This window comes from Acomys minous (assembly GCF_964271855.1).
Source record: "Acomys minous genome assembly, chromosome: 5".
Classification (NCBI taxonomy): domain Eukaryota; kingdom Metazoa; phylum Chordata; class Mammalia; order Rodentia; family Muridae; genus Acomys; species Acomys minous.
Window position 1 is genome coordinate 12,900,630 of NC_140494.1, and position 14,845 is coordinate 12,915,474.

The window sequence follows — 14,845 nt, forward strand, 5'->3', positions numbered from 1 at the left end:
TACTTTCATGGCTCTTCTCTCCGGACTCTCGGTACCTCGCGCGTCTGTGCGGGCATACTAAGCGTCCTCCCCACTATTACTTTAGCTTCCAGCGCCGCCAGACCTTTACGGACCGGAAGAGTCCTTTCGTCAAAACAGCTCGGTGGACACTTCCGGAAGTGATGCCCAGGGTTCCGGGAGCGTGCTGGCGGGAGAGGGGAAAGGCAGCGGTTGACACGGCAGCTGGAGGATGAAGAAGGAGCATGTTAGTCACTGTCAGTTCTCCTCGTGGTACCCGCTCTTCCGAAGCCTTACCATCAAGAGGTAAGCTACCCGGAGGCGAAATGCGGTTTTGGGGGCAAATCCCATCTCCTTCAGAAAAGTAGACAAAAAGTGCAGGCCTGGTAGGGACTCAGCAGGAGCGACGGTATCGAGCTGTAGATTCCGTGTTGGATTTCAGGTAGCAGGATTAACGAAGTGGATCAGAATTTGCCACACTTCCTGTGCCGAATCAAGGAGCGTGTCCGGGGAGATAAGAAAGCAGTGAGGGTCGTAGGCAGGATAAATTGATAGATACTTTTGGGATTGCCCGAAGCTCAAGGCTATACACAAAACAAGAGTGGACAGTCCGTTCTGGTGGCAGTTGAGTTCCATCACTGTAAAATGAGGGACCCGACCTCCCAAGACTGCTGTGCAGCTCCAGTATGATAGTGTGTGTTAGGAGGCAGAAGATGGTTACATTGCTCCTGATACCCACGTGTTCTGAGAAGAAGAAACCCATCTGGAAAGAGTGGGGTCTATTGGTGGTGTAGTTCTCTGGCCTAGAGCACGGAGTCTGTCTTTGTTTGCAGAATGCCTATGGTGAATTGTTGCATCTTTTATCCTGTCATGCAAACGCAGGGCAGCCAGGAGACTATCCCCAGCCAACCACAAGCAGTCACAGAAGCCGAAGGATGCGGATAAGTTTTTCATTCTCTGTCAGGACTAGGTCAAAGGCCTTGGGTATCCAGGGGTAGGTAGGATTGTCTACTCTTTGCTCACTTTTCCTTTATACCTACTTAGATTGCCACCTTTTTAGACTTGCCTGTCCCCTGCCCCACCACCTTTTTTTTTTTTTAATGAATATTGAAGGCTTGGAAGAGCACATGCCAGGCTATTTAAATGACCTTTCTTTTCCATCTTGCTATTCAAACATAGAATCTGTTTCTAATTGTACATATTGTAGTTGAATTTATAGTGACACAGAAGAAGGGAGCTCTTGCCTTGGAAGATGGCCAGTCACACGAAAACGAACTGGAGAGCTGCTGCAGCAGCAGTAAATCCTGTCATCGAAAGTTCTCCTTCACTAATTTACATAACTGAAAGCGGCCTATGGGTCAGAAAGGATGTTTGGTGTGGTGGTGCACACCTTTAATCCAGCCCTCGGGAGGCAGAGGCAGGTGGATCGCTGTGAGTTCGAGGCCAGCCTGGTCTACAAAGCGAGCCCAGGACGGTCAAGATAACATAGAGAAACCCTGTCTCAGAAAACAAAAACAGACAAACAGAAAGGATGTTTGGGGTATTCCGTTGGTGTTGGGTGTGACAGATGGTTTGCTTGTGAACTTGTCAGTCATTTTTGTGCTGAAAAACTGCCATTTGGTTTCTGTGTAGCTGTCTGCTGTAACCACTGCATGGTGCTCCTTTGCCTTAGGCAGAATAAGTATACAGTGATTAAGAATTAGACTCCAGAGTCAGAGCCCTCTGCCTGGCTTTGAATTCTGGTTCTATCAGCATCTGAGGCAGATCGCTTAATCTCCCTAACCAAGTGTCATGAGCATTGCATAGCATAGAATATTAAAATGCTGCCACTCTTTCTACCACATAGTAAACGCACAAATGGTACTTGTCACCTTTTGGATTTCATAAAGCCTCACTGAAGCAAATAATGTTACTTCACTTAAAATGTATGCCACGTATGTGAAAATGACAGTGAAAAGGAAACAAACCAGTAAAGTGAGATTTTTTTTTTTCTGGCATCACTAGACAAGTCTATGACTAATCTGTGTTGCCTAAAACTGCTTTAAAATGTTTATTAATTTAATGTGTTACACACACACACGTTGGGCATGTGCAAGTTACAGAACGACTTGCAGGACTCTGTTTTCTCCCTCCATGGGGGCCCTGGGGATTGAACCTCAAGTCAGCAGACAGGAAGGCTGGTACCTGTACCCGTCCAACCTGAAAGCGTCTTTTCTGTCTGAAGCCATTTCCTCTGTCTGTCTAATTCAGTGGTGATGTCAGCAGCACCTAACAGCGCAGGGCATACCTTCTACAGTCCAGACAGGTCTGGTGGAGCCATATGGCAGCCACTGTCTGCTTCAATGCTGAGAATATGCATTCTGGCTCTTGTCTTAGCATTATTATTTGATGCTTATGAGTTTTGGTTCAGAGCTGATTATGCAATTCATTTTTAAAGTATTCCTTGGGAATTTTATAATGTATACAATGTATTTTGGTCCTATTCCCTTCCGTTCTACTTCTCTTAGGTGTAAGCAACACGGTCCATCTCCTAACTTAGTGATAGTTCTATGCGCGTGGGAATAGGGCATCTATTGGCGTTTGGGAAGTCTTCCAGCATCTACGTCACTGAAGAGAAATGACTCTCCTTCCTGCAGCAATATCAGTTGTCAGTAGCTCTCAGCCAGCAGTGGGGCTCAGAGCCATAAGGTTGATGTGGATGTCCCCGCAGACCGCAGTGAGCGTTGCGCAGACACGGGCTCTCAGTGCTTTGGCCAGCTGTGATTCCCGTCTGGTTCTCTGGCTTTGGCTAGTCTTTTGTTTCCTTATTTTCCTGTAAGAGCTACTGTGGGTAATCGTCTGAACCGGAGTGTGTAGTCATATTACACTAGTTCCTGGGTTTTGGTCCGTTTCATGTTAAGAGTAAAATGATATAAATACTTTTTTATTTGTATAAGTAATTATAGAGTGAGTCGTGGAATCTCTTCTCTCCACCGTGGCTAGTCCTTTATTTTTTATTTATTTATATTTTTTTTACTACTTAAACAGTCTTTAATGAGAGCTGTGTATGAGAGGCCTCTACTCCTGCATTTTCTCGATTGTTCCTTCCTTGCATTTGCCCTTCTCCTTTCCTACTTGTCGGGACTTGGCTTTCCTTTCCAGGGTCTTCTTCCGGTCTTCGTCCAACTTTACCCTGGTGATGACCACCTTGCTGGGGTGGATGCCCACGTGGACAGTTGTGCCGTTAGCCTTTTCCCGCTGCACTCGTTCAATGTAGATGACGTATTTTTTCCTGTATACCTGGACCACTTTGCCAATCTGCTGGCCTTTGTAGTTTCCTCGGACAACCTGAACTTCGTCGTCCTTTCAAACGGGCATGGACCGGACATTATACTCTGTCTCAGCTCTTTGGAAAGGGGGGAAGACATGCTCTTCCTCCGAATGTGAGAAGGGGCATTGAAATGCCGTTTGCTCGGTCAGAAGTCACCAAGGGGTTGCACTTCATTTTGGTGGCTGCGATCCAGCAATGGCCGCAAAAAGGAAAGACGTGGCTAGTCCTTTTAAGTGATGCCTTTTTTTGTTTTTGTTTTTGTTTTCCAGTGTCATTCTCCCACTTCCTCAGAATGTGAAAGACTATTTACTTGACGATGGGACCCTGGTGGTTTCAGGAAGGTAAAGTATATTATCAGAAAACAATTCTTTCCCTCCCTCAACATAGCACCTTTATTGAGTCTCTGGGAATTGCATGTCATGCACCTCAAACACACTCACTTCCTGGTTCTTTCATGTCCGCCTCACCACCCTTGTGACCTCTTCCGCCTCAAAAAAGGTAAAAAATTAAAATTAAAAAAACAACAAAAAAAAGTCCAATTTGTGTTACCTATATATACTCATTGGAGCATGGTCAAACTCTCAGTGGCTGCCTCTTAAATAAAACTGAGTCCTTCCATTCCTGCCCCCGCCAGCAGCCGTCAGTTGTGGAGAGCTACACCTCAGCATCCTTATTACAGTTTTTAAGAACTCTCTTCAATGGCTTTCTGTCCAGGCCAGTGAAGAATTCTTTATAATCATAAGGAAACAATATACTGATTACATCTTGTTGCAGAAATATAAATGGGCTAATAATGTTTATTATTAAGTAGTCTATAATTATTAAGGCAGTATTATCTAGCTTGATGTCAAATCAATAAAAGTCACAGACGCCTGCTGATTTTAGAATAAGGCTTTATTTTACCTGGGACTGGGCAGATATTTCCACCTAAGCTGTGTTGCCACATCCCAGCCTCTGTCCCAGGCCTCCTGCTCTTGTTCTCTCTGGGCTGCTCCCCATCCGTAACCCCAAATACTTGCCCATGTCTGTAACCTGGGCCGCGCCCTCCCTCCATGCTGCTCTGGCCATGTGCTTCTCCCATGCTGACCCTTGGCGGCTTTGCCTCCTCCTTTCTCTCTGTCTCTCTCTTCCCAGGATCCTTCTGTCCCCCAAACCCACAAACCTTCGTTCTGCCTCTTCTTCTGCCCTGCCCAGATGTAAGCCTTTTAATTAGCCAATCAGGGCTAATTTCTTAGGCAAGGTTAAAAGAGAGCAAGCAGCCCTGGGGAGCAAAGTAATCAACATTAGAATACATAGCGCTGACAGTGCTGTTACACGTGTCAACATTTTGCGTGAGTAAATAGATTAGCCTCAGCACACCATCCTCTTCACTCAGGAGGCAGAGGCAGCTGGATCGCTGTGAGTTCAAGGCCAGCCTGGTCTACACAGCAAATTCCAGGCCAGCCTATACTACATAGAGCTTACCTCAAAATAAAGAAAGTGGTCCTGAAGAGTTGTGTTAGGTCTTCAGGGTTGCTCAGCAAGTACTTATGCTCTGGAGCCACCCCCTCGGTCCCTTGCTTGTTTTCTGGGACAGAGTTCTGTCACATCCTCATGCTGGCCTAACGTTGACCACCTATGCCAGGTTGGCTTCCAGCTTTGCCTCCCCAGTGTCATTCTCCTGGGGGCTGAGGTTTCTCAGCTGTGCAGCACTACACCAACTTTATCAGTGTTCTGTTCTTCAGAGATGATTCGCTGCAGCCCCTCTGACCTTTAACAGCGGTTCGGCTAGTTCCTCTGTTTTCACTCATTCTCTGCTGAGAAGCTAGGTCTTCGAAGGTTCTCTCTGCAGTGGCTGAGGTTCCTGCAAACTCCTCCTGTTCTGTGGGGATAGTTATTTCCACCTCAGCTCTTGCATTAGCAGCACCTGACTCCTCAGAGATGCTTGACAAGCATTTGTGGAATGGACCCTACACTTGCAATTAGAGTGGTACATCTTTTCAGTAATACTAATATGAGCTTTATTTAATTTTCACCCTTTACCTTTTTTTTTTTTTTTTTTTTAAAGACAGGGTTTCTCTGTGTAGCCTTGGCTGTCCTGGAACTCTCTTTGTAGACAAGGCTGGCTTTGAACTTACAGAAATCCGCCTGCCTCTGCCTTCTAAGTGTGATACACTACCACCTGGCCATTGATAACCTTTTTTATTTTATTTTAATTTATGTGCATTGGTGTAGGGGTGTCAGATCTTGGAGTTACAGACAGTTGCGAGCTGCCATGTGGGTGCTGGGAATTGAACCCGGGTCCTTTGGAAGAGCAGGCAATGCTCTTAACCACTGAGCCATCTCTCCAGCCCTGATAACCTTTTTAGAACCTGAAAATTGTTATAGTAGAGCCTAATTAACTTGGCTTAATGAAAGGATAAAGAAATGATTAAAAGAAGAAAAAGTTGCTAGCTCAGTGTTAGGGTCCTGCCTAACATGTTAGTTTAAGTCCCAAGTTTAGTCTCTTGTACTGAAAAGAAAATTGCTATTCCCAAATGTAGTATATGAAATAATTCACAATATAATTGACCCCTAGTATTATGTTTCTGTACCGTGGACATTGCGGAGAGCCTGCTGTGTCTGACCAGTCAGGTGCTTGCTTTAGTCTCAGGTATCAGTGAGTACCATGTGGAGTGACCAGTGTTAGCTGAGGGTGATCCGTAACGCTATTCCTGGGGAGATGTAAACAGGGTATCTGCTCGCCTCACTTAGGTGGCTGATGACAGACCTCAGTCCAACTTGGGAACCCTTTGTTCTATTGGAGCCACTTAGAAGAGTGTGGGTGAGGGGTTACTTACAGAAGCAGAAGTGACTCAGCTGCATCACCCTGGAGCCCTCAGCAGGTTAGAGACTTCTCCTTCAGGCAGTTCACGTAGTCCCATCCTCCTCAGGGCACCCTGCTGGTCTTTGTGTCTGTGCGCTCAGCTTGTCTGAGCGTCTTGTGAACAGCTCAGCATGTCTGTTCTAGTGCCTTACAGCAGAGCTTACAACTTATATATGCTCGAGAGGGGAGGCCTAGTGAATCTGGTCAGGCTCATAGGTTTCCTGGAGCCTTTGAGTTGTTTATCTCCTGAGTACGTGGTTCCCCGCATACGCTCCAGCCAGTAGAGAAAGGGTCCTTGAGGCAAGTAGGAAATCCAGCTCAACATGACCTAAGTCAGCTGGTGCTGCTTCAGACTTCTAGAATCTGACACTGGGCAGCTTATTTAGTAAGTATGATACAATTTTGGGGAAAAAGTTCCTGCTAAAAATTATCTCAATCCTATGTGCACAGTAAAACTTAAGGTGTGATTATATGGAAATTATTTTGCGAAGTACATGTGACCTCTCTCATAAAAATGGGTTCTATAGCTTAAGAGCCTAGGATTTGTTGTGGTCATATGGAGGTCACCAGGCTATAAAGTACATGTGACATCTCCTCTAAGGACGGGTTCTATTGACTGAGATGCTCAAGATAAAAGTCTAGGGAGGAAGAATTTGGGATAAACATTAATAGTCTGCGGGGATTTGGGTGTGGCCTGGGCCTGCAGATAGCACAGCTCACTAGGCTAGTGACATGTACACCCAGCCTTTTGGGTGGAAAATAGGCATGCACATCCCTTCCTTTGAAGAGATAAGCTTCTGTGCCCAGCATTTCTGCTTTCCCTGGTGCTGAGATGGCCTCCCCCTCTGAGCTTGAAGACCTTCCCCACAGGATGAAACATTGCACCTCCCTTTCTACCGTGCTGTGACTTAATGAGCTTCTCCCAAGATGGAGGTTTTAGCTGGAAGGAGGTCACTGTATAGCAAAGGTGCTGTACAGTGTGCACAGCTCACCTGGGGACCGTGCCCTTCTGCAGTTGGCAGTCCAGCTTTTATGAGTCAGAACAGTGCAGGGTCAGTTCTTATGTCAGGATGCCTAAGTTCAAGTCATGTTTGCTCTTTTATAACCCATCTTAGTACTGTTTTCTTGCCTGCAGTGTAGAGCTTATCTGACTGGTGCTGGGATTTGTCTGTTGGAGCCTCTGTGGGCCCTATCCTGTCTCTGAGTTCGTACGTGTGTGAGTCTGAGGACAGTTTCCTGGGCGTCATCAACCTCGCTGGCTCCTACAGTCTTTATGCTTCCTCTTCCACGTAAACCCTCAGGCTCTGAGGGAAGGGTTTGTTAAGGTCGTCTGGGCTGAGTTCTCTGAGTCTCTCTCTTTCTGCACATTGTACGTTTGCGGATCTCTTTGTTAATTCCCAGCTGCTGTAAGAAGCAGCTTCTCCGATGAGGGTTGAGTGAGCAGTGAGTCCCAGCCTCACAGCAGATGTGGTCGCTGGTAGATTCTGCAGGTTGGCAGTCACAGCAGACAGCAGATAGGCTAGAAGGGAAGGAAGGGCTTGCGGGGAAGAACAAGTCTTTTTATGCTCTTAACACAAACAAAATCAGTCATTACCATTAATTAGTGAGTGCAGCTCTTCAGGAAGTACACAAGCACGTCAGTGAAAATTGAGGTGACTGTTAGCAAGGGCAGTCACTACTACTAAGTTGCTGGGAAGGCTGGGGACGGCGGAGAAGGTTAGGAGTGCACTAAGGAAATAGCAAAGTCTCCGAACTGTGAAGGTTGGAGGGTGGATAGTGAGAGAAGATCTTCCAGGCTAAGAGAGCAGCATCGTAAAATCTTTGAAGCGCTGCCGATGTCAAGTGAAGAAGCTAAAGGAAGGTCTCGGGGCTGAAGCACCACAAGCTGGAGCAAACACCAGCAGAGCGGAGACGTCTGCACTGTCTTTCTGACACCAGAGTCAGTGCTCTTAGGTGCCAGCTCTGTGTGAGACGCAGTACAGAAAGTGTAGACTCCTGGGCTGGCAAAACGGTTTAGTGGGTAAAGGCACTTGCTGCCAAGCTTCACAACCTCACTCTGATCCCTGGGGCCACAGGGCCACATGGTGGAGGAGAAGAACCAACTCCCACATGCTATACTCGGTTCTCCACATACATGCAATTGTATGTGCATACGCAGTCACACACACACACATATACACACACACAAATAAATGTAGAAAATATTTTGCATTAAAAAGAGAAAGTATAGCCAGGTGTGGTGGCGCATGCCTTTAATCCCAGCATTCAGGAGGCAGAGGCAGGAGGATCGCTGTGAGTTTGTGACCAGCCTGGTCTACAAAGTAAGTCCAGGGCAGCCAAGGCTACACAGAGAAACCCTATCTGAAAAAAACTTAGAGAGAGAGAGAGAGAGAGAGAGAGAGAGAGAGAGAGAGAGACAGACAGACACAGACACACACACACACACACACACACACACACACACACACACACACACACACTGCCCTGGGCCAGCAAGATGGCTCAGCAGGCAAAGGAAGTTGTCCTTAAACACAATGACCTGAATTTGATCCCTGGGACCCACATATTGGAAGGAAAGAACTGGCTCCTGCAAATTGTCCTCTGACACACACTGCTGCGTCATTCATACGCGCACGGGCACACACACACACACACACACACACACACACACACACACGCAAACGTTAAAAAACCCAAACCCTAACCTCCTAAATTGAAAAGAGAAAATACCTAGAGCTCTAAATATTAGGTGGGTACTTTCATGCTACCTTACTTACTAAACCTGCAGTTTGAAAATGTCATTGTCTTTCACAGTGGCTTTATTCTGTGTCATACTCATAGTAGCATTATGGTATATTCTCTGCAGAACTATGAATATACTGATGTGTGTGTGTGTGTGTGTGTGTGTGTGTGTGTGTGTGTACACAGACACATATAATGTAAGGACAATGGTAGTTTTATAGTATCAAAACACATTTTCAGGATTTTTAAATTTTATGTCCTTATTTATTTTTACTGAATGAAAGTTTTGCTTTCATGTATGTCTGTTTGCCATGGTGTGCCCCATCAGTGTAGAGGCCAGAAGAAGGCATCAAGTCCTCTAGAACAGGAGTTATAGGTGGTGTGAGCCACTGCGTAGGTGCTGGGAACAGAGCAGCTAGTGTTCTTATGAGCCGTTTTTCTAGCCCTCACATTTCAGGTTTTGGAGCCCCTTTATGTTGTACGGCTAAGTACACCATGTTAAAGATCCATTTCATTGGTAATCACAGTGTAGCGTTCAGACAGATGCGAGAGAAGGAAGGCTGCCTCAGTAGGCACTCACAGCGGACAACGCACTGGCGTGTCACCTGCTGCAGGTTCTTAGGTTTGCAGACCTGAAGCTCAGTCCTTCACCGTTGTGGAGCGTTGATTAGCATTGAGGAGCTGCTGTCACTACAGGTTAGACTGTCAGTTTCTATTTACAAAGGGACTGCCTTTTTGTGTACTTGGAGGAACGCGTTGTAGTTGACAAATATGACCAGAACCACTGTAGCTTCATTCAGCAGAACAGTTACAGGGTCACATTCTTTTTAAACGTTACCTCCACTCAGTATTACTTCTAGTGATGTTTGGAGATGTAGTGCCTCCCTCCCCCAATCCCACGTGTGTGCATTTGTGTGTGCCATGTTGTGCCCATGGAGGTCAGAAGACAGTCTCGGGTGTTTGTCCTCACCTTTCACCTTGTTTGAGGCAGGTCTCTATTGTTTTTTGGTTGTGCGAGGCTGACTAGCCATAGCTTCCAGCAAAGGTGGGGATTCGAACTTGAGTTCTCATGCTTGTGTGGTAAGCACTTGACCCACCAAACCTTCTGCCCAGCCTGACTTCAGCTGTCACTTCACTTGAGTCAGTGCTAAGTGTTCAGACAACTACGCCATTGTGGTTGACTGCCGTAAGGCACGCCTTGGGTTTTGTTGTTATTGTTTGTTTGTGCTTAAGACACAGGTCTCACTATGTTGCCCAGGCTGCTCTTCTGTGTCTGACTTTGGTTGATTTCTTCAGTTGCAGTTTCTCAAGGAGCTAGGATGCTAGGCCTCCTATCACTGTGTCACTCTGTCACTGCCATGTGTAGCTGATCCTTTATGTTCACTGGAGTAGGTAATTGTACTTGAAATATTGCTTCATTTTCTCCATGTTTCTCTCTGATAATTTTTAGATATGCTTATAGATATATATATAGTCTGTTTTCTATAGCTCCCCTACAGTTGGCAGTTCTATAGGGCAAGTATACTGTTGTCGCCTGGGGCTTGCTTCTGGGTTGGGATTTTGTTTCTTGGGTACTACATTTTTATTTCTCTTGGTTTACCATTTTATTGAAACAGGCTCTAGAATGCATAGAGGGAAAGCTTTTGAGTAGTTTTTTTGGTTTTTGGCTTTTCAAGGCCAGGTTTCTCTGTGTAGCCCAGGCTGTCCTGGACTCGCTTTGTGGACCAGGCTGGCCTCGAACTCACAGCAATCCACCTGCCTCTGCCTCCCTGAAGGCTGGGATTACAGGTGTGCACAATTGTGCCCAGCTGTGTGAAACCATTTTTATTCCTCTCTCTTATACTTGCTGTTAGTGAGCAGAATAGTTTGCTTACTATGAAATTCCAGCAGAAAACGGCTCAAATTCAAGTTTCGACAGCACAGCTCACTGTCTTTTAATATGCTCTAAGGTTACATGTCATTCTGGTTTGTGTCTTGCCCCACTTTTCTTAGGTAAATGGCCTTGAGAATTTCTGTGCTGTATTTTCTATTGCATGATAATCATCTTATCCTTTATCTTTTGTGGCGTAGCACAGCACCTCAAACTTAGGAGCTTAAACCAGGGCCCATTTTGTTTGCCATTGATTTCCTGCCTGTGATGCCCACATTGCTGCGTATCGTGTAAGCAGATTCAGTACCAACTTTTGCTCTTGACCATCTTTCCAAGAGAGTTTACGTAGCAGGCAGCCTGAGGAGAGAGTGCCTCCCTCCACAATAAAGCAGGGTAGGTAAGTTCCCCAGGTTATGCATGGAGCAGGGTCTTGAATTCCTTTGTAAAAGATGAAACTCCTTAAAAGGACAGTCAGCTCTCATGCAAACCTGGGCCACCACGTTGTCCCTGTAAGACTTGAGGGCCAGGAGGGAACTGATTCAGAGATGGAGCGCATGTGTTGTGCTGCTCTGTAACAAAGCCATTTGTTTCTGAGTCAGGAATCTCAAGGTATATGCTGGAGTCCGGCAGGCTGTGGGAGGCTCCCTCATTAGCTTGTACCTAGGGTTAAAATACGATCTTCTCTCTTGGCCCTGGGCAAGTCTCCTATTGGTCTTGCTAAAGTCACATGACTGAAGTCATTTGGTGACTAGGCTAGCCCCAGCTTCTTTACAGAGCAGTGAAAACATTCCAGAAGGCTGTGAAGACAGCTGTAAGGACTTCAGGTGGCCCAGTGCAGAATCAGGTGGCATTGCTTAGGATAAACTCAGTGGATCAGAATGAGACTCGAAGTGAACCTAAATCAGAGGGATAGGGAAGTAAATTCTGGAATGTGATGGGAGGCAGAGTAATAACCCTGCCTAGAAACACATGGAAAGTGTATGGCCTGCCACCCGGCCTCCTCCCCTCTCTCCGTCCCTCCTCTCACTGGCTTCCTTGTGTAATCCAGTGTGAGTAACCATTGATACCATCACACATACTCAGCTTTCCTGTACAAAGAAAAGGTCTTGCCTTTGCCCCGGGTGCTGTCCCATTAGCTGTGTATATAGCCTTCCCTGTGTCCTCTGTGATCTGCCCTCATCTTGTCAGATGTCCCTATCTTTGCTACTACTTTCTCAAATATCTGTGTAAAAATTGTACATGACTCTTACAGCATTAGTAGAGATGGAATTTGGATTTGTCTTCCTGCTTGGACTTTGAGCAGGCAGAATTTTTTTATTCTGCCACCTTTTACTGGCAGTATACTCTTACTAATTTCATATTTTTATTAGCTTTTGTTTTGAGAACTAAACATTTCTTTATATTAATTTTACATCATAGAGCTATATGTTTTGCCTTTGTTTATTTTTATAAATTCAGTACATTTGAGATTATGACTTCATGGCACTGAAGTATTTTTCTTGCTTAATTTTTGCTTTATGGTTTCTTAGGGAAGATCCGCCAACATGCTCCCAGCCAGACAGTGATGATGAAGCAGAGGAAACACAGGTCAGTAGAGAATAGTCTGGTATCGGTCCTCATTTAAACAGTCTCTGAAATTCTTTTGACAGACCTTATCTTATGTTTTATTACATGAAAGCCTAACTTTGATAAACCTTTGTCAAACATATATGTATATCTTGCTGTATGTGTGGTATATGCATTTGTGCACAGCTCTGTAGGTGCCCAGTGCATGTGCATGCAGAGGCCGGTGAAGGATATCCGGTGTCCTGCTCTATCACGCTCCATCTTACTTCCTTGAGCCATTCTCTTGCTGAACCTGGAGTGCACAGTTTTTCAGCTAGGCTAGCACAGGCCAGCCAGCCCCAGGGGTACCCTCAACCCCCCTGCAGCACCGGGTTCCAGCCAGCCCCAGGGATACCCTCCACCCCACTGCAGCACCCGGGTTCCAGCCAGCCCCAGGGACACCCTCCACCCCACTGCAGCACTGGGTTCCAGCCAGCCCCAGGGACACCCTCCACCCCACTGCAGCACTGGGTTCCAGCCAGCCCCAGGGACACCCTCCACCCCACTGCAGCACTGGGTTCCAGCCAGCCCCAGGGACACCCTCCACCCCACTGCAGCACTGGGTTCCAGCCAGCCCCAGGGACACCCTCCACCCCACTGCAGCACCCGGGTTCCAGCCAGCCCTAGGGACACCCTCCACCCCACTGCAGCACCCGGGTTCCAGCCAGGCCCAGGGACACCCTCCACCCCACTGCAGCACTGGGTTCCAGCCAGCCCTAGGGACACCCTCCACCCCACTGCAGCACTGGGTTCCAGCCAGCCCTAGGGACACCCTCCACCCCACTGCAGCACCTGGGTTCCAGCCAGGCCCAGGGACACCCTCCACCCCACTGCAGCACCTGGGTTCCAGCCAGGCCCAGGGACACCCTCCACCCCACTGCAGCACTGGGTTCCAGCCAGCCCCAGGGACACCCTCCACCCCACTGCAGCACCTGGGTTCCAGCCAGGCCCAGGGACACCCTCAACCCCACTGCAGCACCCGGGTTCCAGCCAGCCCCAGGGATCCCTCAACCCCACTGCAGCACCGTGTTCCAGCCAGCCCCAGGAATCCCTCCACCCCACTGCAGCTCTGGGTTCCAGCCAGCCCCAGGGACACTCTCAACCCCACTGCAGCACAGGGTTCCAGCCAGCCCAGGGACACCCTCCTCCCCACTGCAGCACCCAGGTTCCAGGCCTGCACAGCCGCTTCTGCTCTTTACATGGGTACTGAGGATAGCAACTCAGGCCTGATGCTTGAGCAGCAAGTGCTTTTACCTGCTGAGCCACCTCCTCATGCATTATGGTCAGGGAAAGATGCTCCTGTGTGTCATTTTTCGGTAGCACAATACCTCTGTTATCCCAATATGGTATTTAAATAGAATTTTCTTTCTGTCTTCTTGTCCATGCAGTGGTCTGATGATGAGAGCACAGCAACACTTACGGTAAGAACAAAGCCCCCAGCACGGGGCGCCTCACGCTGTCACACAGAGTGAGCCTGGAGGCTTAGGTGCCTACCTCTAGGCTTGATGAGCTTGCCCTGGGGTAGCTTGCTGTCTATGGGTTATCACTGTTTATAAAAATAACAGAAGTCATTTTAACAGGCAAGCATAGTTTTCCTCTTTCCACCTCTGCTTACAAAAGGAATATCAAAAGTACACATTTGCTACTCTACTCATTTCTGTTAGCCTCTGAAAGGTGGACTCAAGTTGAGTATTAACTCGGAGGTTCCCAGATGAGTGGAAATTAAAGCGAAAAATCAGTATTTACTTATTCAAGGGTGTTTAAATGGCAAGCGTTATTCCCTTCAAGTGAGACTGAAGCACTACTCAGAGGTACTTTTGACTGAAGAGAGATAGTTTCAAAGATACATGAAAAAATGTGGAGATGTCTGTAAGTGGTGTCCTTTCCTCAGGTCATCATGCCAACAGATGCAGAGATGGGAAACTTATGTCTTGTTTGCTCCAGACGCCATGCATATCACTCTTAGATGAAAATCCCACTCAGTTCAATGTGATTCTGTCCTGCTCAGGCCAGTATTTGGGCTCTATGGGACAATGAAGGATATTTGATTTTTGCCATCAGAGGTTTTGTGAACCAGGGAGAAGGATGACTTCAGGCAGGAGGTCGATGACCAGGATGTCAAGGCAGAGAGACAGTTAACTGAGCATCCAGAAACGCTTCAATGCGAAGCAGCATATGGCCAGGGTGTTAACATCTATTTTATGAGTTGTTTAAGAGTTTCATACCTAATGTAGTGTATTTTGATCATATTCATATCTGCTCGTCCCCCTAACCAACTTCTCAGATGCCCTCCCATCCCTACTAGCGACCTCATGTCCTCTGTTTTGATTGTCGCCCACCTTGTACTGTGTACACACTCGCAGGTGTGGGACCGTCCATCTTTCTAGCATCCTCATGTCCTCTGTTTTGATTGTCGCCCACCTTGTACTGTGTACACACTCGCAGGTGTGGGACCGTCCATCTTTCTAGCATCCTC

At 47.1% G+C, this 14,845-nt stretch overlaps 1 protein-coding gene and 1 pseudogene across 2 annotated transcripts in view; one reads left to right on the top strand and one right to left on the bottom strand.

Moving 5' to 3' along the window:
* The first annotated feature begins 81 nt into the window (after positions 1-81).
* CDC123 (cell division cycle 123) overlaps positions 82-14,845 on the top strand; it is a 55,338-nt gene continuing 40,574 nt past the window's right edge. Inside the window, exons 1-4 of the mRNA XM_084784038.1 lie at positions 82-303; positions 3,577-3,648; positions 12,294-12,351; positions 13,758-13,790. Coding sequence (XP_084640164.1) covers positions 230-303; positions 3,577-3,648; positions 12,294-12,351; positions 13,758-13,790 — 237 coding nt within the window. The 5' untranslated portion in view covers positions 82-229. The remainder of the gene's footprint in view (positions 304-3,576; positions 3,649-12,293; positions 12,352-13,757; positions 13,791-14,845) is intronic.
* LOC311597364 (large ribosomal subunit protein uL24-like) lies at positions 3,032-3,481 on the bottom strand (annotated as a pseudogene). The gene has a single exon. The product of its transcript is annotated as a large ribosomal subunit protein uL24-like (transcript).